Source organism: Porites lutea, chromosome 13 (genome assembly GCF_958299795.1).
Source record: "Porites lutea chromosome 13, jaPorLute2.1, whole genome shotgun sequence".
In the NCBI taxonomy this organism is placed as follows: Eukaryota; Metazoa; Cnidaria; class Anthozoa; order Scleractinia; family Poritidae; genus Porites; species Porites lutea.
In genome coordinates this window covers 19,159,537-19,183,051 of record NC_133213.1, presented here as the reverse complement: position 1 = coordinate 19,183,051, position 23,515 = coordinate 19,159,537, and the positions used below count along the sequence as shown (strand labels likewise).

Genomic DNA, 23,515 nt, shown 5'->3' with positions numbered 1-23,515 from the left:
AGATTTAGGTACCAGGGGCCACTGGGTTCAGCAAGAGTTCAGCCTCGGTTATGACAATGACAATGTAAAAAAACAGTTGGTTTTATGAGCAAAATAACAGCTCTTCATGCTTTTTAGTACATTTCAGTTTGATGTCCACTGCACGATTACAACGTCAAACCACCTAATGCAAGTTTTATGGAGGACGTGAACATGTGACGGACGCCAAATTTCCCTTTTTTTGAAGCTGGTTAAAGTTCTTAAGAATTCAACTCAAAGAAAAATCGCCCACATTCAACAAACTGAGCGCGTCAAAATAGATGTGATAAAAATTGGAAAGGACACAAATTCATTTTTTAGCGACGTTTTCACTACCGCTGTCGTCATTGTTGCTTACAGTGTGTAAGTTCCATATTACTAGTTGTAAACATAGTTCTACTGGTCATCAGTGCTGAAAGTCTCTCATAATTTACTATACAAATGCACCCACCTACAAGCTGTTACCCTCGAGGGCACTTTATGCTTTTGAACTGACTTTTGTTCAGGAGACCATAAACCTTTAGAAACACACACAGAAACAATTATTGTTTGCATTCATGTACAATACACTAGGAATCTGCTCAGCTGTTCATCACGCCTGGCTCAGCGTGGAATAATGGCTGTGGACCAACGTTTATTCAGATGCTGAACTTCACATGAGCCAAACCAAATGCATAAATTTTTATAATGTAGTTTAATGAATGTTTTTTTTCCCTCCTTGAATTTAATTCAGCTGGAATGAAGATCATTGACTGAATAAATTCAGCTAGCTAAATTAATTTAAGTCAGCCTAAATACGGATTTGATCCAGCTCATGTGAAGTACAGCGTCTGAACCAGGCCTAACTCTTCCAACATTGGCTTCCTTTGAAATAACTAATTTGGATCCGGGCAACATTACATCTGATCTTCTTTGACTCACTTTACATACTATTTCCTGATCAGGTTCAATTCACTTAGAAAGTGCCCCTTTATTGAATTATGAAGAAACCTTCACAATGAATCTAAAGTTTCATTAAAATGGGCAACAAAACACGCAACTTTTTTATTCAACATTGCTGCAGAACATGTTGAAAAGCGATGCTGCATGTTTGACTGCCCATGTTCGAACCTGTCTTGCAATAAATAAAGGTTGCTGCAAGTTGTAAGCTTGTTGTTAATAATAACAAACACACTCACCAAAGTCATTGGAGGTACAGCTTGCAAGTTGTTGAGTTAATGGATTGTAGGCAAGGCACTGGATAGAGTCATTATGCCTAAAACAATAAAATTTTGTAATTACCACAAATGTTTGAATTAGTGCACCCTCTTTCAAAATGAAATTAGTGACTTCTTGAGGCTAAAAAAATACGAGCGAAGCAAGCCTCGCGAAGACAGTCGGCTTGCTAGGTGGCCAGCTTAATGCCTCGCGAAGTATTCTCGATTGTGGTGAAAAGTGTAATGTAAGTGCAATGTAAGGTGTAGATTCCCTGGAGATTTCAGTAGCGTTAGATTTCACATGTAGTTTCACGTGACTTTTGATGACCTTTATTGTAAACAGACCTTCAAAGTTCAGACATTGCTCTCTGCCACACTACTGTATTTGTACGAACTACAACACGCTATTTCAAGTTTGTGCTGAGCTATAAATGTTATTTCCCTTTTGGTGTTTGAAACTCGACAAGTTTAAGGTTCAAAAATGTCTAAGCAGAAGAATGAGAGCGATTTTAAGGCCAAGAGCATGGCAGAAATGTAGGAACGAGGAGTGTTTGTAATGGAAATTCTCGGTGGTAAACATTGGAACTAAAACCGGTGATGTAGGCAAATTCTTTTTCTTTCGTAGACACTTAGCGAAAGCTACAACTAGTTTTTTATCTCAGGTAATAATTTTATTTTTATTTTTCCTTTGTTTCAAATTCATTAACATACCTTACCATACCCAAAAACAAAAGAAAAACAAAAATTACCTGGGATAAAAAATTAACTACAACACTTACGTGTATTTTAAAATGCCTTCTAATTTAGATGTCCAAATGATGACACTCTTGTCAGCTCCACCAGATGCAAATCTTTTGCCTGTTATAAACAAAAGATTGTAACAACATATTTACTCTGCAATCAACAGACACAATTTTTTTAAAATTTTGATAAGTGTAAGTCAATGCTATGTTTAATGTTAATGGCAACAAAACCCCATTCTAAGCCATATTACAGTACATGCAACTACTAAAAAATCGACATTTGAACCAGGCCTTAGTCATGAAATTTGACCCTGCCCTGTTAACCCATTCGCCCCTGAACCGCCCGTAACCGCCCGTGTGGATCCAGGTCCTTTCTACCCTTTGTGACATCATCAGTTTTAACGGTCAAGGACAACTTTCTTCGCTAACTTGTGCAGAGTGAAGAGATCTTTCAAACCATACCAGAATGAGCACAATTCAGTCAAGGACACTGGAGAAAGAAGCAAAAAACCACGTGACAAGGACCTGAAAATCTCCATGAAAATCTTGTTCCATTACCCACCTACCTTTCCTTTCACCTAATCCTAAGATCCTAAAAGCTTTCCTAAAAACTCTTCCCACCAAAATGAAGCCTACTAAATGCCCAGCAAGAGAAAAAAAAAATGAGGCAAGAAAAGCGAAAAAAGAAGGGAGGAGAGAAAGCGAAAAGTAAAAGTCAAGACTGCTGTGTCACTTTTAAACCCAAAAACTATGTCGAAATTTTGCTTTCTGCGCATGCCCGAACTTCGCAAGCTGATATTTTGCATCTGGATCAGAAGGCCGCCAAGTGTACGACCTGTAAACCGGTTTGTGGTAAGTTTTACCTCTTTATAGCACGACAGTGACCAGAAAACCACTCGACTGGCTTCAAAACGTTTCTTAACCAATTGTCTAACTCCTTGGATGGTTCCAGGAGTGCTGCAAAGCCCCTGCTAATTTCTCTTACTACCGTAAATCCTCTATTAAGCCCCCCAGGGGGCTTATTTATTTCAAGTCCATTTGAGGTGGGGCTGAATAGAGACGGGGGGCTTATTTAATTGTAAACCAACAATGGTATCAGTTCTCCATAAAGAACTAGAATGCAAGGTGGAAAAGCTCAAGTTCAAAAAGTTTTAGGTCATGCAGCCGAGGATCAGAATCAAATCCGATCTTCCAGTTGGTAAATAAACCATCCTGAATTAGTCCAAATGAAGTCTTACAGTCGTGGTTGATTAATACAGTCTATCATTTATTAGTGAATAATGATTAGGGGAGGGGAGGGGGGGGAGCTTATTAACTTTTCTTCTCCTGAACAAAAGGGGGGGGTGCTTATTAGAAGGAGTAGGGAGGGGGCTTAATTGAGAGGGGGGGCTTAATAGAGGATTTACGGGAGCTAAGTTGCTAGAGCACTTGCTGCGGAGCGTAAGGTTAGATCCCCGGGGCTGAGGCAAAACTCGGGATCTTAAAATAACTAACTGGGAGGGGAGGGGGGTCTTAATAGAGAGGGGGGCTTATTAACTTTCTTCCCCTGAAAAGAGGGGGCTCGTTCGAGGGAGGGGGCTTATTTGAGAGAGGGAGCTTAATAGAGGATTTACAGTACTTAATTCTGGTGCCAGTTGTTCAAATGTCGGATAGCACTATCCATCCGATAAATCACTAGCCAGCAGATAAGTGTCAGAAAAAACCAATTGTGCTATCTGGATAGAGATTTATCCACTGACTCATGTTTTCCACCCTTTGAACAACTGGCGACTCATCGCCAAACATACTTTTTTGCCATTATTTTGCCCCAGTTGAAAAATCTTCTTATTTTGCTATCCCAAACTGAATCAACCAAAAGTCAATATTGGCTTATCTCTATGACTATCCATGACTATACCCCACAAGTTGAGGTCACAACCCTATATCAGAGGAATGTGGTGTGAATCACTGTGTGTCACTCAGTTAATCAATTAACAGGAAAACCAACTGTTATGTTATCCCAGTATTTTTAAGTCTGTTATTGTGATCATTCAAATAAGAGACATCATTGGGCAGCACTTTCCCACTAACATTTGAGACTGTTGATGAAATCATGTGGTTTGACCATTCAAATGAAACCCCTTCAGCAGTAATAACTTTAAATGGCCTGTTATACTTCTTAACAGACTGACAGAAAAAACCCGCACCATTAACATTTTTTCTCCTTTTTGATATTTTAGCGATCTGAAAGGTTAAATGGGGCAACCTCAACTTGTTTTGGAATTCTTCCAAATACAGCTGTTTATACAATGTATACATGTATTAAATCGGTTTTGCAGACGTTTTTAAGTTATTAAACTGCTAACGTACATGGTAAGACATAACCAACCAAAATCATGTTTAAAAAAAATAACTCGCTTAAGGTATCTGAAGGTGTTAGATCTCGACTAAACTGGGTTTCTAGACAATGCGGTTCCCGAAATGTCAAGAGGGGTTATCGAAATTCTGGGGCTTCAATTAAATTGTAAGTTAGTATAAAAGGCGATCAAATTCTCAAACCGCATGTCGAACGTGAAGAAAATAGGATAATACAGTGAATATAATTTCTACGCGAGTTTTGCACGATTTAAGAGACAGATCAATCAGTTTGGGGAACATGATCACGAATTAGGTCGAACTATTTCTAGCAGATCTCTTACCATCCCGGGAATAAGCCACACAGTACACAGTCTCCTTGTGGCCTTTAAGTGGCTGAATAAGTGTTCCATCGTTTGTGTCGTAAACCTGGGAAAACATTTGGCAAACGATCACCAAAATTTCATAATTTATACGGAAATTTTCAGTCAAATCTGTAGTTACCAGAACGCGGTTTCCAGCAGCAACGATAAGCTGACTACCATCTGGCTTGAAGGCGAGGTCGTAAATACTGCAGCGCGAAAAGATTTCATATCAGAATTGAATTGTACGAAAGAAAAATGTCTGAATATATCACAGATCTCACCATTGCTCGACTCTATCCTTATCATGAACTTTATCGACCCATGTTGGTAGCGCTCTCATGATGGAAGAAGCAAAATAAAAACTTTAGACGACCGAAGAGACTTATGGGATTGTAAACGAAACTCTAGACACGAAGGGATTCATGGGATGGCAAAATTTTTTTTTCTGGTTTTTGGCGCAAAATCGACGGGAAAAGAAATTACGATTAAGGATTTTCTGACCGATTTACTATGCGTACAATACAGTGCACAGTACACTAAATTGGTAATTTAGAAAATTAGAACACATTCCTTTCCCAAACTGACTGATCCGTCACTTCACTTAAATCGAGCAAAACTAGTGTAGAAACCATGCATTTATTCAGTGCATTCATTCATCCATTTATTTTTGCCATTAGCCACAAATCACTTTTCAGTGTTTTTTTTTTTCATTTCACGTTCGACATTGAAGCCCCAGAATTCGATAACCTCTGAGCTGTATTGTCTAAAAACCCAATTTTGTCGAAATCGATAACCTAGAAATACTTTAAGCGTATGAAGTTAACTATAAAAAGAAGAAGGAAATTAAATTAGAATTATTAAAGAACGTGTGTTTTCTTAGTGAAGAGTAAGAAAATGAAAAAAATCTGGGTTCGAATTGACCGAAACTGGGCAAGGATGAACGACCGACTTTGGTACGAAACGACAGAAAAAGTTTTTGGAATGAGAAACGAAAAATCCCAAACTCCTTGGACTGCGATTAACATAGGGTAACAAAAATTGGACAGTTAAACGTCATGCTGCCTTATCTTACAAGAATGCATGCAAGGGTGCTTCCATTTTTGCGGCAAAAAGTGCTCTTAAATGTATCTAAAAATAAACTGGTCGTGAAAGCGCGGTGACAGAGAACTAGTATGGGAGTTGCTCTCTCCGGGTAATGGGCTCCTAACAATGCCAAGGGCTTCACAAATTCAAGTTACAGTGCGAAGAGGCGAAACAGCAGATGAGCTTCCAAGAATACAGATTACACGGATTAAACACTCAACAAAGGACTCGAGGTTCGAGGCGACTTGTGGTATATAACCGATAATTGTTGTAGGTCCGCAATAAGTATACACATATAAACCTGCCAAGTTTGTATTCATCAAATACCATACGGTCTGAAAGAGTACACTAAAAAGCGTTAAATCTCCTTTAAACCTCACATTTTCTTGTTATAAATTATAAATAATTCTTCTACTTTAAGAGTCTTTTAGACTTTCCTTCGTTCATCTTACCAGAACTTTCATACGCCAAGCAGTAAACTGTGTCCCTATGCCCTTTTAACATGTCCACCATGGTCCCTTCAGCTGTGTCGTAAACCTTGAAGAAAAAAAAAAAAACAAAAAGAAAGGCAGTGTTGATAATGCAGATGTGATGTCATCATGGCAGCGGTCTGATGTCACGGTATCAGTGAATGAAAGGGGCTATGTCACGCTAATTGCCATCTTTTTAAAAAGCCAAAATTTTTTCGGATCAATTCAACCTCGTCCCCAGGGCTTTTCCCATTTCCTCTCCGGTAAAGCCCTGGGGACGAGATTAACATCAATTAAATTTAAAAAATAATGGTCCAGTTTTGTTCTAGAAGACGCCAGAGAGAGACGGAGGTTATCTTAATTAATTAAAAAACATTCAATTTTGTTTCTCTTTGTTTACAAAGTTGGCCTTACCCCGCGTGGAAGGAGCAAAAGAGGGAAGGGGGAAGAGAAGCCCGATTTATATCATGGAGCTAACACCCGGAGCTAACCCAATAGCATGCAAAAGCCTTGAAATTCTAGGACATGAATTTATAATCATAAAGGAAGGATACTTCACCCTTCCCCTACCCCATTAAAGTCTATTTGTTTACTAGCCTGTGTACAGCACCCCCTACCCCCCCCCCCCTTCAGAAAAATCGGAGCTTCCTCTTTTCGGATGTTTTCTGAGGGGAGAGGGTGGGTGTTCACAGGCAATAAGTTTGTCTTTCTGCTTAGCCTTCATCCGCACATATCTGGATGTCTTAAAACTCTCCGTTTTCGAAAAACTACGCGTCCACTTGAAGCGTATTCAAATCTTTTTCGCCCAAAACGCCCAAACGACGGAAATACCAGAGTATCCCTCACAGGGCATGCGCTGTGTAAAAGAATGACATCATCGGTAATCGAAAACCTCCGCTTTCGTCCATCGATCCTCACGAAAACGACATTAGCTGGTGTTTTCAACTCCTCTTTTGTCGTAAGGTCAAAGGTGGTTTAAGAGGTTGTTCGCGCTTCTTATGGTTTGACTTTATGTCCAAAGGGTCTTGACGTGCACAGAAGCTGTTTTTGACAAACAAGATGTCACCTTACACCTAAGATTTTGATACAAAAGAAGACGATCAAAGCCGCCTTTTACTATTCTTGCAGCAAAAGTGATATATGTTGTGTCGACAGATGTTAAGAGACTTGATGTCTTCTGATTTATGGGGCATGTTTTTTTGCTGATAACGTTTAGAAATATACTTTATCTACGCACGAATGAAATAAAACAGGAGTGCTATTGAATCGAAATTTTTACCACCAATCAACGCTTTGAAGATTTTTAATGATGTCAATTAATAAACGTCACTACTTTGTTTTTTATCCATCTAGGAGAAATAAACCAGCATAGTTTTTGAATGGACTAATTTACCGTAAATCCGTAAATCCTCTATTAAGCCCTCCCCTCTCAAATAAGCCCCCCCTTTCCGGTATCGATAATTTTATTTTCGGACAAGTAATATGTTTTTAATGATTTTTCTACCATAAAATTGATTAATTGCCTTCTTTCACTGTATCCGTACCACCCGCTCGTATCACAAGAGGCAGATCAAACGCTTCTATATAGCAAGAAAAGGAGCGAACCGTATGGAGTAAAAACTTATCTTCTCTGCGATCCTAGAACTGAGAAAAAATCAGATGTATTCTAGCCGTGAATCTGTTGTACGGGGCAAGCGTTACAAGTCGGCAAGATCATGTTTGGCGTTTTTAGATAGCCGCAATTCCTCTTTATATTACAGTGACCTTAGCCCTACCACAACTGAACAGGACTTCCTGAGACATAAAAAGTTCGGTAAATAAACTTAACCTTTTAAATCACAATGCACTGTACTTGTCTGTAAGTATTCCAGAAACGTTTTAATGGAATCCACTTTCTTGAAGCTCTTTTCTCACCCAGTTTCTCGTCTCTAAGGATTACTATCAAGCTATTGCGCGGAAACCTAAGGAGTCAGGTCTAAATTCCAATCATAGCATAAGTTTGCGCCATAAATTAAAGTCGCGATAAGTAGAGCTCGGCTGCTGGCCAACGGAAGTTTGTTATCACTGTGTTGCCCTCACTTAAAAGTATCACAGAACAATGTCAAGTTTTGTTATTTTTCCGTCCTGCACCTGAGCGCACGAAGGAGTTTATTATACCTCACTGTAAAGCACCGCATCAAAGAGACGGGTCTTAAAATAACGAAATATTTTTTCTCCTTTTTCTAGAAACATCAGAAGAGAAAAAGAAACTGACAGAATAGAGGGCTACCACTTCCAGACAAGGTATAAATCTGGAATCGATATTCATTATTCCTACATCCCTTATCATTGCAGTAGTTCGTTTTTGAAACAGTATAAACCAACATGAACATCATAAGGCAAGAGGCCGTACTTTACTGTGTACAAGCTCGACCTTAGGAATGCAGGTCAAGTATGAATTTTTGACCCGAGATTCGTGAAAGGGGAGAGGGATTTATACAGGGTAATTGCCAAGCATAGAAACAGGGAAATGTCTGCAGGAGTTCAGGATTGGAGACGCGCTTTTTGTAGAGCTGAAAATATCAAGAGATCTGATAAAAGAAGCTGCCCACTAGTCCTTAGCCTGTGAATACTGCCTCTTAAACTCCCCCCTGTCTGGGTTTAATCCACAGAAGACACAAAGCATGACAGAAGACAGGTTAATTTCAATAAAAAAGCCTCGTCCCACAAAATTTTGGGAATGAAAAGAAATTATATTTTCAACTACGATTTATTGTAATGTACTACTAAACCTTATTAAGGACGAATTTTCGACCGGCAGAAGAATTTGATAGGACACTTTGTGTTACGTTGGTTCCATATCAATGTAACATTGACCTAAATGCACGAATGTTCAGCCAGTGAAAAATTCGTCCTGCAGTGCCGTGTGAAGATAGCCTAAACGAATTGTTAGTTAACACGACATAGTTTACAAGAGTATCCAAAATTCAACAAAGATTGAACTGAAGATATATCTTAACCCATAATACTTGTGGCTCTTACTGTAATGGACTCCCGGGCGAGTACTCTCGGGCGGTTTGAGGTGAGGGTGCCGGAAGTGCCACCCGGTTCTCCACTGACCCTGACTCACACCCTTTTTCAGACCTGGCGCCGGTTGTTCAAAAGATGGAAAGCGCTATCCATCGGATAAGTATTAGGGAAACCAATTGCGTTATCCACGCACCTTTCGCGCGACTTTCATGCCTGACTTTTAAAGGTTGTACTTGATTTGCCAGCCCATTATATTGTCTGAGAGAATACTTTTTTTCACGAATGTCTACGAACTTTCTATTATTTGGTACTTTGACACAAAACGGTCTTTTGGAAGTTGAAAGCTGAGACAAATACGTTTATACTCCCTCATGGTTCCCCTGAAAACCACACCAGATTTCACACCATTATGGACAAAGCCTATACTCGTTTTCAGACCAAAACGTTTTAAACACTATACCCTCTAAGAGGCCACATACCTAGGAGAACTATCCTCGGTTCCTAAGTCTACGACCCTAAAAAGCCACAGACATTCACTTTAATCAAGATAATGGCACATGGCATTAGGCCTTAAGGCACGAAGAAAAGCGAGATTCAATGTACATTCCCAAGAGACCATGTCTGTTTCTAACAAAACTGTGATTCATTTCAAAAGCTGGTGTGAATTTTCGTGCTTCGAGCTCAACTATTAAAGTTTTCTTTCTTTACAGCGGATCTAATAAATCGCGTGTTGCGAGGAGATTCTGTTGCGATGATCCATTAATCAGTCAACAACATTTATGAAATTATGACAAGTAGATGACAGTCACGGGAAGTTGTCAAACAAAAGTGTACCACTGTACAAACACGCGAGCAAGAAGAACCTGCATAATCATTACAAGCGGCATTTTACTTTTTTTTATCCATTTGTAAATGCACTTACCAAAATAAGGTTTCCTGCAGCCACGAGAATGCAAGATCCATCGGGACTGAAAACAAGGTCATAGATCCTACAAAACGACAATAAGAAATCGAGGAAGGCAATTTCTTGTCAGTCGGTTCTTATAAACGGCTTTAAGCCGTCAGCACTTTAAACACCTTTAAATCATCTCTCTGTCAGAAGAAAATGAGTGTTCCCTATTTTTTCACGTTATTTTGTGAGATATGAATAGAGAAGAACTGGCCCCTTAACTTTGATTAGTGAAGCTTTTAGTTTACTTGTGTCTAAGTATTTCATCCACGGAGTCCAATTAGGCCATGGGCCTGTTTGAAAATCAGGTCAAATGAATCAAGTGTCTTTTTAATACTGACAAGGTTTTCTAGACATTAAAAATCTACACTCACCATTGGCTATGTTTTGATCTATCCACAACTTGGTCGAGCCATAATCGATTAACTCTCGCTAAGGCCATTGTCAAATCTAACACTTCTTTAACAACAGACCGTCACTGGGTCACGTTATATACAACTCAACAACGACAGCGGTTTAGTAATAGATCGTGAAAGACAAGAATAGTGACTGCTTGGCCTGGGCAGCGTGCATAGCCGTCTGGAATTCCACAAAATCACGGCGCGGGTATTTCATTTCGAGCATCGCATTGCCCTAAACTATTGAATGACATGACCTTCAAAACAATTTAAATCCAAAAGTATTTACATATTTATCCTTGGACTCTTAAGATCCCGAAAAAATCTAAAATTTCATTTTGTAAACAATTTAAGGCAGGCAGAAGGTTAATTGGAAAGTGGCTTCTTTCCGCAATCAGCCTATGTATTATTTAAATGTAATTGATTTTTATCATCTAATTGGAAGCATTTCCTTCTCCTTGACTCGTATTAGATTTTGCATGATTTTCAAGATTGCTAACGTCTTTGCGGGGTCGCATCTATTCTTCAAGTATTAATGAATCTTTCATATTTAAGAGTTTAATCCTCATAATGCGAAAGGTCAAATTCAAGAAGCACCGCGCTGGTTTGAATATGAAATGCGGAAACAAAACCATCTTTGAAATCCAATATCGATCGTACCAGTTGGACACGAAGGCTGAAAAACAGATTTTTTCATAATTTTACCTGGGAGAGTATGAAAAAAAAACATTCCAGGGGATTAAATATTGCTCTTTTTAGTTGACTTCGGTCAAGTTAAGTTAATTGTCGTTTAAAAATAATTACTTGGCTATAACTATTCTATTTTCCTGATTTATGAGGGATTGTCATTAAACAAAAAATTTAGTTTGCTTAAAGATCTTATGCTTTGGTCAGGTACTTTGATTGTACCTGACTAAATGGAAGTAAAGAAATCAATCTAAATACTCTTAAAAAAGAGTATTTAGATTGAAAATCTCCGCGTTTGTGTGGAGATATACAAAGTAATAAAATGAAAAATTTACGAATCCGAGGACTTAAATTTGACAGATGTGGAAAAACAGATTTATAATTATATCAAATTAACAGGTATTTCAATTTCATTTAAAAAAGTAAAGGAGATCGAAATCAAACTGGATAAAAAGTCTGGGTGATCTAGAATCACAGCTATATATTGATAGCTTTGAAAAACAACAAAAATCAGCCAAAACCACAATTAATGTGATCACAGAACGTCACGTTATTACGAGGAAGTTTAGACCAAGTTGTCATACACCAATCGGATTAGTATAGGTAATAGCATCATTTGTGGTGATATTTGGCATAAATACCACGAGTGATATTTCGAAATTGTTATACGTAATTTCACGAGCCGTTAGGCGAGTGAAATTTGAGACAATTTTGAAATATCACTAGTGGTATTTATGTCAAATATCACGTACAAATCATGCTATTATTTGTTTATACTACTACCCACAAAAGGTTTGTAATTTTCACATGTAGGTATTTCAAATTAAGCTGAAATACCACTGCTCTAAGCCAATCAAATTGCAGTAATTTTTTATGTAGTAGTATAAGTCTTGTAAGGTGGCTCTAACTTTTAAGAAATTCCGCGGGGTGACCATTCAAGTGAAACCCTTTTTGGAAATTTTGTCAAATTTTGACTTTGCTTGTGAAAGGGTCAATGATTGTCCTCGAAATTATTTTTCCTAATAGTTTTGGATCAGGAGTACTTATTGGGCGTTGGTATAAGAGGATAAAAATTGTGTCCGATTTGAAATCTTTTTATTAGCGACAAAGCGCACAAATGACCTTTTCCTGATTTTTTAAAATCTCCTATAATTTCATACCCATATTTCCTACCACAGAATATTCAAAGGCTTACAGTCATCCATTCCCACGATCTGTTGACCATATGTTACAAGAAATATGGCTCACGAATGTCTGAACGATTTGTGCCAAGGGTGACAGTTTTTGCTCTTTTCCTTGACAAATATGACTACCAGTTTGAAATATGGTACCGGTGAATGGATTGCTATTATTTCTTTTTATTTTAAAAAAAGGCTGGAATTTTTTAAAACGACATCAGATATTGCTAAAAATTACAAAGAAGTTAAACGCTTTAGGCCGGCAGTTAAACTCGCGACCTACGTTTACACAGATAAGCTTACATTGCTCCGGTCAATAAACAAACTTTCGATTCCCAGTATAATTTGCACATATATATGCTTTCAGTTCGACAGCTATTAGTAATATTTGTCGCATTAAAATATAGATAAGGCGAAGCGTAACCATTGAAATCAGGAAATGTAGCTTGCGACTGAATGATATCAGTTAAGTTAATAATTCTTTTCTGTTTTCGTATATTAGTTTTCAGATTTTCACTTAAGATTAAAACCACTAGTGAACAGTTAAGATTGTTTCTCTTTCTTTTAATAAATGGATGTCATGAAACCAGACATGAAGACGTCACGTAATTAAAAAATGGGAAGTCCAAAATTGTCCAAATTTTAAGTGATTTGTTTTTCTTTTTCGTCTTAAATTTCAGCGAGTAACGCCATATACGGAACATTTTAGTGGCGATAGCCATGGTCGCGTGCAGTTCATAATTTTTCCGTATTATTTTACAGTTTGTTTTGAAACAAGGTCTTGTGCGGCAAAGGCAAATAACACTGAAATGTATACCACGCACGAGTCAATTGAAATTCAGGGAGATATGGATTTTATTGACCTCGTGAAATAAAGAGCGACGTATTTTCTTCAGAGATGTTGGACCGAGATGTTGGACCGATCAAAGTGAAACATAAATCCAAGGTGCTACAGGAGGAAGCAAAGTTCAAGTAGAATACGCGTTTACTGAGTGACGAAAAAGGTAGTATTTCGTTAAACATGGAGGACAAAACGGATAAACAAGGCACACGAAGAAAAGTGTCACTTACAGGCCAAGGAAAAGCAGCTAAATCGTTACGAAAACGGCTGGCTTTTGCCCTCGCGAACAACGCAAATATTAAATCGGATTCCTCTACAAGTACTAGCGCTAGCGCAAGCGAAGCGTCGGATCAAGAAACAGTGAAAAAAGAATTGGAAGGACAAGAAGAGAGAAAATCCTCTATTCCACGCAAAATATCGCAAGGGAAAAAATCGCCACAAGCGATGCAGATATTAGCGGCCCTAAAAGAAAATGTCAAGTCTTCAAAAACGGACGGAAGAAGCAGGAAAGGTTCTTTGCCGACCAACGATGGAATTATTGGACACAAAGAAGAACCTAACGTGGAATTACAGAAACAAAAAGGAAGTGCGCAGAATTTAGCATTTATGGCGAATATCAACAATGACGTGTCTGAGAAAAAGATAGCTGAAAGGCAATCACAAGATACTGAGGGTCATGACGAGCTGATACCGAACATGCACGAACAAATCACGACCAATTCCGAAGATATTCTTGGTTCGCCAAATCATGTGAAGCATTTTAGTCTTGAAGATGTTGAAAGAGAAGTAGTCAATTTGAGTAGGAACATGGATAAAGTACTTCAAGAATTTCCGAAAGTCAACATCGCTACTGACCGCATTAAAATGAAAGTTGAAGAGTTAAGAAAAGAGAGAATTTCGTATTATTCCAGGGAAATCTTCTGACAAAGACGCAATAATCTATAGTTTTTAAGTTTGTCTTGCTATTCACGAGTAGGTCACTTAGCAATATCGAGGGAAAAAAAGCTACATGACCGATAACTCTCTTTGCTTTCACTAACTTGTGAGTCTGTGGATGAAATTATTCAAATTGAAAGCTACTGAGTATTTGCTGTATATCATGGTTCTAACGTTTGAGTCTGTGGATGAAATCCTAAGTGTTATAATTCAAAGAGAAGCTACTAAGCAGTACGATTCAGTGGAAAAGCGATCATTTTTACATCCAAACACGGCACAAGGATCTGTTTTCTCATTACAATCCTATTCTAAGAAAACTTTAAGAAAAAATGTCCCGAAAAGCGCTCGAAAATACAAACGAAATGTGCTCATACCCCCTGGGCATCCTATAATACTCTTTAAATCGAATTAATTCAATATGGCCGCCGTATGGGTAAAAAGGTCTACTGCTCTAACCTCGTTCCCAGGAAGAAAGAGAGGGGACTCTGGAAACAAGATTGCAGACGCTGATATTTCGAGTTGGGCTACCTGTAGACCCTAAGTATTGTTCGGCAAAAAAAATACCAAGGAAACTCAATCACCTCGTCTAGTATGCTTTTTACAACTGGTGCCTAAATTGCGAGGTGTCAAATTAAAGGTTGAGAAACCAAAAACTTGACCAACATAAAACTGTGGGTGTTTTTCCGTGAGGAAGACTGATAACAGCGTTAGCTTACTGAGAATGTAGCTACTGAATATGGGAGACAACGGATAAACGGATAAAAAATTGAAGGTGAGGACATTTCTGGTAATTTCGTTATTGCCTTAGATACATGGAGGAAACTGCTACCATCGGAACGGGTATTTTTCTGATCAGAGCGCAGTACAGACGAGAAATTGAGAAACTGAAAAGTTCTAGTTTAGTATTTTTAACACAAATATATATCTCGGAGAATTGGTTAATCAAGAGCATTTTTTTAGTTCAAATAAGCTCGTTGTTTAAAGTAAGTTTTACTGATTAAAAACATGACACCTTGCAAACCTTTCTGGATAAAAAAAAATCATATGATAAGTTCCAATGCTGTTGGGTACGCAAGATTTCTTTTGTCATCGTACGGTCTTATGTCATCAGGATTTATGACGGTTCTTAAAACAGTTAATACGACAGTTTAATCCTTGATTAAAAGAAACAAAAGCTTCCTCGTCACCTTCCCCCGAGAAATTATTCAGTTTTCCGGAGTTTTCAGTTCAAGTTGTTTTGTCAAGATTTTGGCGGAAAGAAAATTTAACCTAACTAAAGAACCTCTTCTACTCGTCAAATGAAAGTTGCTTTAACCTAAATCCTTTTCGCTTGTAATGATTTTGCGGTATGTTCGAGGTGACACAAACTTTTCAGTGAAAATGTTCCTAAGTAATCCTCAATTATGTGTTATATAATTGTTACTATTTCTTACATATGTTGGCTTAGGCTTAGTTTCAAGAATTCGGAAAATTGTGGATTGTATAAGCACCATCCCGGATTGAAACTAATTTGTAGTGGTATAACAAGATTTTTGTATGATGCCAATTTGAAGAAATGATAAAATCATTAAGTCCAGCTCTTTCAATTAGGAGGAATATAGAATTCTTTTACTTTTTGAAACAATCACTATAAACGATTTCTTTTTATTTCACTGTTTTTTTCAAGGGTGGTCAGAGTTTCACTGATTGATATGTAAAAGCGAGAAATTTAACTTGAAAGTGTCGGTGAAATATTTTGAGAGGTGAAGTGAAAGGATTAAACGTTCCTCAGTAGTGTACGGCATAAATCACTGTCACGATTCGTTCTTGTCTCCATAGCAGTCAGTTGTCAGTGAGTAATCTTTTATTCTGAGTTTTAAGGCTTAAAGCCCCCGTAGGTTTTACGTTAGTGGTGTGCACAACTGCGTCCGTTTTCTTTTCTTTTTTTTGTCGGCTGTTTCCTACGGAACTAGAACCCTCGTAATTGCGGGAAAGAGTCATAAAATTTTAATTCAAATCCTAAATGCGGTAACCAGGTTTAGAATAGGATCCAGCTGTGAGGCCCAGAGCTGATTTTGTTCAAAGCACTGAATTTCTCTGTGGACTTGCAGAAGAGATACTGTATTCTTTTTCTCTTGGCAGAAAACTGGTCAAAGGTTAGTGGAGGGACAGATGCAAATTACAAACAGTTCACTATACAAAGCGAATTCTTTTTTAAATTTTCGTGTTTGCAATTGATTTGTAACAATAACGTATCTATACAGCAGGAAATTTAACCCTTAAATTGAGCAGAAACCTCACAAGTTTGAACGTCGTTAACTAAGGAAAGTATATTTAAAAGTCCTATATTTTTCATTTTATGTATTATGGGGCATTATAAGTGTTCAAGAATTGCATGTCTCGCGGAACAGGAACGCCCGTACGTACAAATTTTACATTTGTTTTAGATTTTTCTACATTCCAATGCTTTGTTCAATAAAATTCAGATTTTAATGTTTTCGTAAAATTAAGACGCGGTCCTGCCATAAATATCTATACACGAGACAAAAAAAATTCAGAACTACCCAATGGCATAATTCGGTCATTGCATAGTTTAAAGAGCAGAACACGACTCGACAAATTGTGAGGCATGACCATTTAGCTTTTTAACTCATGTAAAACGCTAATTTTTTCGAAAAAAAAAATGCCTTCACATATTCACTGAAACGTGTCACTCTAAAACAGGCCTCCGGCTTCAATAGTCTCAGTTTTGGGTATGTACGCAGCGTGTCCATGGAAACAATGCCGTTAGAGAATCATCTTCCAGCTTTCTTTCTCAAGGCTAGGATTTCTCCTTTACATGAAAAAGTTAACGTCTAAGCTCATATTTAAAATTTCAACATTTTCCAACACGTTCTTATAACGCGAAAAACAATTTTATGTTCACTCAAGAGCCATAATGGGACCATTGTGGCTCTTGGTTCACTGAAATCAGATTACTTATCTTAAAATTAACTCGACGTCTCAAAGCAAAGCAGACAATTTCACGTGGCTTAAACTCCAACTTCCGTTTCCTCTAGGTCGCGCAGAGAGCCGCGCGCACTACTAAGTTTTTTTGAGTGTTTATTTCTTCTTCCATGGCGTATGCAGACCTTGCGGCGTTTCCAACGTACTTGTAACTCCACTGATGAAGGGCCAGGAACTCAAACCAGAAGACGGCACGTTTGTTCATTAGTTTTTGATGAACATTCCTTTACTTAATTTCAGTAAACCAACATGTGAAGATCGGTTGCACTTATCCGAGTAGAATTCACGAAGTTTTAACTCTATACAATGTTAGTTGTACTGCGAGCAGTGAAGAAATATATTTCATCAGTTATCAAGTAAGGATGCTATCGTTTTCCCATACAAGATTTGCCAAAAGTATTTGATAAGCGAAAACAAAGCTATCTTTTATCTCGCCATTTTAGGGAACTTGCAAACATAGTCACTCTAATATCACTTTATGACCTATACCACACTGAACAGAAACTTATCCAATTCCTTATTTTGTCAGTTGTGAAAAAAAATTGATTTAAAATATAGCTAAATCGCTGCCAAGTCTTTGAGTCTTTGGCAGAATTTGCAAGACATTCTCATAACGAGGCAAAATAAAAAATCGAAAACAGAAATATTGAGTTATCACTGAATTAGGCAGAAATATTACAACAGTTAAATTCTAATCACTTTTTCAATATCGCTCTTTTGTTTTCAGTTTATCTGATCCAAAACCAGACTCAAAAAAAAATTGGCGCAATTTATCTTAGTTTTCGATCTTTGCCTTTTTACTTATATGTGACAAGTGGCTTACACAAAAATGATGTCGCAAATTTACATCGTGTGACGATCGAGCGGCTTTTTTAAATTACTGTGAAAATATGACAATCTACTTGCTAAACTAAGAAGTTTTACTTTGTTGTCTGCGCATGTGCAATTAGACCTCGTAATTTCGGAACTCCTTTGAAAGAAAACTTGGATTGAAAGCGTTAATCGTGGCACACGTTGTAGGTAAAATATTGAAAAAAAGAATAATTAGTTAACACCTATATCTTTCCTGGACAAAACTCTGCCAATGATAATGATCAAAGAAATCCCCCCAAATTACACAAATTAGTAACAATTTCGCCCAGAAAGGTCGGTCATCGTATTCAATTTGACATGTACGTTTGTTCTTCAGCGAATGAAACTTCGATTGACGGGGAAAACGTTTTTCTGCCTTTCTGACCGTCTTCAGTTTATTCTCAACTCACGAAGTCCTGTGTAATTGGGATACTACGCCAGCTTTCGTCTGAAGGTTAGGGCCAATTTTTTATATACATATTAAATATCTTTCCGTGTTGATTATATTTGACAATCCTATAATCTTTATCCGGCGGTTTGTGGTGCAATCATACAGTTTCTGTAAAAGCTCAAAAGAGCTTTTTTTCATTTCATTTTTCTTCGTTTCTTGATGCTCTTGCAATTGATTGTTGTTTTGCGTTAGATATATCAGTACAAGTTATATGAACTAAAGCCATTTGGATATTTCCACATAAAGTTCTTAAAACGCTCGGCTTAAAATAGAAATTGTTTTGGTCTTAGCTCATCTACATTTCGAAGTAATATGAAGTAAAATACCTAGCCTAGCGATTTTTTTTTTTTTTTTCATGTCCTCCTAACCTTGTTTAAGTTAAGCTCGAAAAGTAGCATATGTAACTTAAGACCAAACCGAAACAACGCTTTTTTGACAAAAATTAATAGCTGGTCTTCACGAGGCCCTGAAATCACCTTGGTCAACTGAGGATATTTATTTAGGATATTTAAGACTGAGCTGCATTTACGACATCGTTTTAGAGAACAGTTTGCTGCATGTATACAGTTTCGTCCACCGACGCTTACGATATATCATTCAGTTTGACTTCAATATTCATCTCTCATAATTAAAAAGCTGGTCAGTTGTTTGTAACTATAACTTTAACATCAACATTTTCTTTTTTAAGTGAACCAGTTGGTAAAGAAGGTCCTCTATTTGATTTTCGTGGACGTTAGCATTTTTCTAACGCCCTGTAACAAAACACGAAATTCTTTATCTTTCTTTGTGAAAACAGCTTTTTCACTTAAACACCAGTATGGAAACAGATTTTGCCTTCACAAAAGGATAAACTAAAGGAAGGGAGAAAAAATTTAAAACTCTCTGAGAGAGGCCTTTTCCTGGCTGTGCGAAGGCACGGATCGAATTTCTTACGCCTGTTGAATACATTTGAAACAATGATCATAGACAGAACTTTGGCTCCAATGTAAGGGTTTAATCCAAGACGTATAACCAACAATAGATGTAACCGAAGAAATTCATACAAAGCACTCGTACTTAACTCTAAGATAATAATGATGCGATACAGATTACATCTTAACTTAACGAGTCAAAATTACCGAATACAAAAGTCATTTGTGAAAGGCTATTGATGTTGTCTTCATAATTGTGCTTTGAAAGAAAATATTGTTCATATGTCCTCTTACCCCCAAATTAATTAAGCAATGGTTTCTTTAGTTGGAAGAATATCATTCTAGTGTATAAGTATGTGAAGAGACCTCAAACGAAGTACGGGCCAGGCGGTTTATTATTAAAAGCCACCTCGCGCTTCCTCGTTTTTTTTTATCTCTGTGTCGAGTCAAAGTTTCTTGAATCAGTTTTAATTTCTGTCGAAAATTTCTGTAATCGTATTGTATAGTTAACATTTATTCCTCTTTGAAATCGATGTGAATAGTGGCTGCATACCCAATCAATCAGTACATTCGTTTTTTCCGATATGTCTCCTCTGAATTTCTTCTATGTATTGACAAGTTTTAGGGAGTTTTTTTAGTAGTTCTTCTGATAAGAATTAAATGAATACAAATGGGAAACAATCGATAATAATCTCAAAAGTTTTTCATCGATTTGTCATCGCGGTTTTTTTAATTTCATCCGGCGATAATTAACTTGAAAAGACTCATATCTTTTCAGTTCATGTTAACTGATTTATATCCGGTAAAACACATTTTCGATGGCCGTAGACATTGTTTAAAGCACAACTTTAGGGAAAAATGACATTATTTAACTGCCAAGTGCGAAATGGGCCTCTAATAATTACTCGAAAACCCTGCGCTATTATCTGTGTGTATCAGTGTTAATTTTATTCATTTTACCAAACAAACGTTAATCTAGGCCCTATAGGGATTTTAACCTCATTGTAAGGTTAATCCATGAAGGCTGCATGGAACAAATAAGCTTTTAACTCAATTTATGATGATGTTAATACTGAACGCTTACGTAACGGTAAAAGGCGACGAAAATGAAGTCAGAAATTAGAGCAAAAGTAAGGACTTAGCACAAGGTTAGTAGGCTTTCTTGGAATTTACAAAAACCTGTTCATTACTAGAGTTAATGATCAAGGTATGTAAGGCTGTTTTTACCCTAGATTCTGTGGACAGAATCCTATCGTGTGATCATTGACCATTCAGCAACTTCGACCTTAATTCTTGATTACAAGCACTCTGAGAAGTCAGTAATTTAACTGTTTAATAACAAGGGATTATGTGAGTTCACATGAGCTATTTTTCTAGTACATGCTTGTTCATTACATTCTCGGATAATGTATAATCCTTGAGTTGTTTGAATATCGTATCGTTTCTGTAATTGTTGTTATTTTCATAAACTTGAGAAGCCACGGGGGGGGGGGCTCAACACATGTTGTTTGGGGAGGCTATGCCGTAAGGTTCAACCGTTCACCCTTTTATATACCATTTTTGACGAAAAGGTACCCCTTTCATACACTTTCTATTGAAAATGGTACCCCTGTCCCATACCTTGTTTAGAACTTTGCATCTCTTTCAACTGCTGTAAATTCACTGCCTTTTAAACAGGAATCAATCACAAAAATAGAACGCTTTCTCGGCTTTGTAAAGCCGTAAAATTCAACTGTTAGCCCTGTTTCAGAGACGCAAATGACAGTTTTCCCTACCATTTTTATATACTTCAACTAGTGAAATCCCTTCCCTTTCATTTACCTGAAGCCTGAAAAAGATACCCTTTCGGGCGGAGCCTCTCCGTATAGGCCCTTTATAGGGAGTATTCCCCCCCCCGGAGAAGCCACAGTTACTAATTGGACCCATCACTAGAGCAATTAGTGAAGTGCTGTTCTGTGTACAATGACTTACTATTGACATCAAATGAGTGTTAAAACTCTACACGAGTACATACGGGTAGCACACGGATGTATACGAGTACATACGAATACACACGATTGAGTAGCATACGGGTAACATGAGAGTAAAACACGGATCCCGAAGATCGTACGAAAAAAACAGGGGATAATGAAGACTGGCATAACATACAAAAAGGAACCAATCCAGATTGAAGTTGAAGAGCCATTAATAATGATCAAAGTGAAAAGTCTGCTCTTTGATAAGATTTTCTTACTTTTAATTTTATTCAGTCTTTTCTGTTACATTTTAATGTCCACAGGAAACGGACAGAAGCAAAGACAACAGCAAAGGTTTCTCACTGACTAACACAAGAATCTGTTGCTATTCAGTGAAGTTCACCAAAAAATCAAGAAAATGAATAACTTAACAGAGAATTTCTCACGGCAAAACTTCTCAACTGAAGAAACTTCAGAGGATCTTACGCTTGATACAGAGACTAAAGTTATTTTCACATTCCTGGGTATTACAGCTCTTTTAATAACGGTAGCGAATAGCCTGGTGCTTGTCTTAGCGTGGAATATGAAATTTTTGCGTACAAAAACCAACTTATTTCTTCTGAGTTTGGCGGCAAGCGACCTACTGTCTGGAATCTTAGTTATTCCCCTGGTTATTGCATGTAATTTGGTGTACGATTCTAATTCTGAACAGATCTGTATAGCTATGGATATTTGTCAACGTGGACTGGCAATCTCAACTATTTTACATCTGGCGTGTGCAGTCATTGAGAGGTATCTGAAAATTTCCGCGCCTTTTAAGTACGTATCTTTAGTTACAAGACCAAGAATTCTTAAAGTGCTATTTTCTGTTTGGATATCCGCCATATCTATATCCCTTGTGCAGTTGGTTTGGTTTGCTCCGAAAGAACAGGAGAGTGCAAACTCTCAATATCTTATATACAACGTGATGGTTCTCTGCCTTTTTGTGTTTGTTCCGTTTATAGTAACCCTAGTTGCGTTTATTCGGATATTTATCATAATGAAAAACAGCCAGGAGTGCCGTAAGAAAATGATATACAGAACGCCTTCAAGTGTACAAAAGAGAACACGAAGTGTTAACGGAAAACGTTCCCTACTCATTTACCTCACAATGCTTATCTGCTTTGTTCTCGCGTGGTTTCCATACTTTTTCTTGACAATGTTTATAGACATGAACTCTTCCATTGTCGAAGGTATACCAGCTTGGATAAATGTGATGTTTTTGTTTCTCAAAACCAGTTCCGCATTGTTCAACCCGCTACTGTTTACATATTTCAAGGCAGATTTTCAGAAAGCTCTCCGGAACATCTCTAGTGGCTCGTGGAAGAACGCTTCTGTTACATCTGCCAACATCGCCATTATGAGGAAAAGAACCATGTCTAATACATTAACAACACAAGCGGGGAAAGATACAGAGCTAAAAAGCAAGAGACCATGATTGAACAGAGAGGATGTCTCCCAGTCTTGCCTTTGGGCAAAAAAAGTTATTTTTAGAAACTATGCGAACAATGCGAAAACAGTTTCCGGTAAACTGATTCACTTCTGCAAGACTCGCTGTCATGTTTCAGTGCATTAAAGCGAGTCCGATTATGATCTCTCGAAAGAAGTCATAATTTTGTTAACAGCATGAAGGTTCAGACGAAGAATGCTGCAATGAGACAGAACTCAAGGCAAACTTAGTATTCGGTGCCATTTGACTAGAGCACCAAGCGAAACCTGTCCATAAACATTTCCCCCCGTTTTTTGGCAAAGAATTTGGCGTGCACACGCCAAGCAGGAGAGAAAGAAAAAGGAAACTCTATTTTCCCTTTTAGCCCTTCACATCCGCTTGCGCACGCAAACGGTCGCAAAGCAAAGCGATAAATCCCCTACGGTTTTTATTTACTCTATAGGCGTGCTCGACAATCTGTTAAGAGAAATAAATATTGGTATTCGAAATCTACCCAGAAGTGGATATTCGCACACAGTTGTTGTTTTGCTCAGTAACCTATTGCTGTTAAGAACTTTCATGTTATATAATAGTAGGGTTGCTTTAGTCTCCATAATCTTTTCTCTCCTGTTGCGCGCAGCAGCGAAGGGAACGTTTCAGGTACGTCCAGATGAACAATGCAAGCA

The 23,515-nt window shown here is 37.7% G+C and overlaps 3 protein-coding genes across 3 annotated transcripts in view; 2 read left to right on the top strand and 1 right to left on the bottom strand.

The window, feature by feature from the left end:
* The window catches only part of LOC140922768 (intraflagellar transport protein 122 homolog), a 39,978-nt gene extending 29,197 nt beyond the window's left edge, over nt 1-10,781 (bottom strand). The window contains exons 1-6 of the mRNA XM_073372791.1: nt 10,542-10,781; nt 10,141-10,207; nt 6,192-6,276; nt 1,994-2,072; nt 1,197-1,273; nt 470-536 (exon numbers count right to left, since the gene is read on the bottom strand). Coding sequence (XP_073228892.1) covers nt 470-536; nt 1,197-1,273; nt 1,994-2,072; nt 6,192-6,276; nt 10,141-10,207; nt 10,542-10,609 — 443 coding nt within the window. The 5' untranslated portion in view covers nt 10,610-10,781. The remainder of the gene's footprint in view (nt 1-469; nt 537-1,196; nt 1,274-1,993; nt 2,073-6,191; nt 6,277-10,140; nt 10,208-10,541) is intronic.
* Nucleotides 10,782-13,178: 2,397 nt separating this feature from the next.
* On the top strand, nt 13,179-14,998 carry LOC140922763 (uncharacterized). Its single transcript, XM_073372784.1, has one exon. It carries the CDS (start codon nt 13,452-13,454, stop codon nt 14,193-14,195), a length of 744 nt encoding a protein of 247 aa, XP_073228885.1. The 5' UTR covers nt 13,179-13,451; the 3' UTR covers nt 14,196-14,998.
* Nucleotides 14,999-21,688: 6,690 nt separating this feature from the next.
* LOC140922756 (histamine H2 receptor-like) lies at nt 21,689-23,400 on the top strand. Its single transcript, XM_073372777.1, has one exon. It carries the CDS (start codon nt 21,780-21,782, stop codon nt 22,836-22,838), a length of 1,059 nt encoding a protein of 352 aa, XP_073228878.1. The 5' UTR covers nt 21,689-21,779; the 3' UTR covers nt 22,839-23,400.
* The last annotated feature ends 115 nt before the right edge of the window (nt 23,401-23,515 follow it).

Bases quoted from the DNA above. Each gene is read 5' to 3' on its own strand.
- LOC140922756 (XM_073372777.1), top strand. From the start codon at position 21,780: ATGAATAACTTAACAGAGAATTTCTCACGGCAAAACTTCTCAACTGAA.
- LOC140922763 (XM_073372784.1), top strand. From the start codon at position 13,452: ATGGAGGACAAAACGGATAAACAAGGCACACGAAGAAAAGTGTCACTT.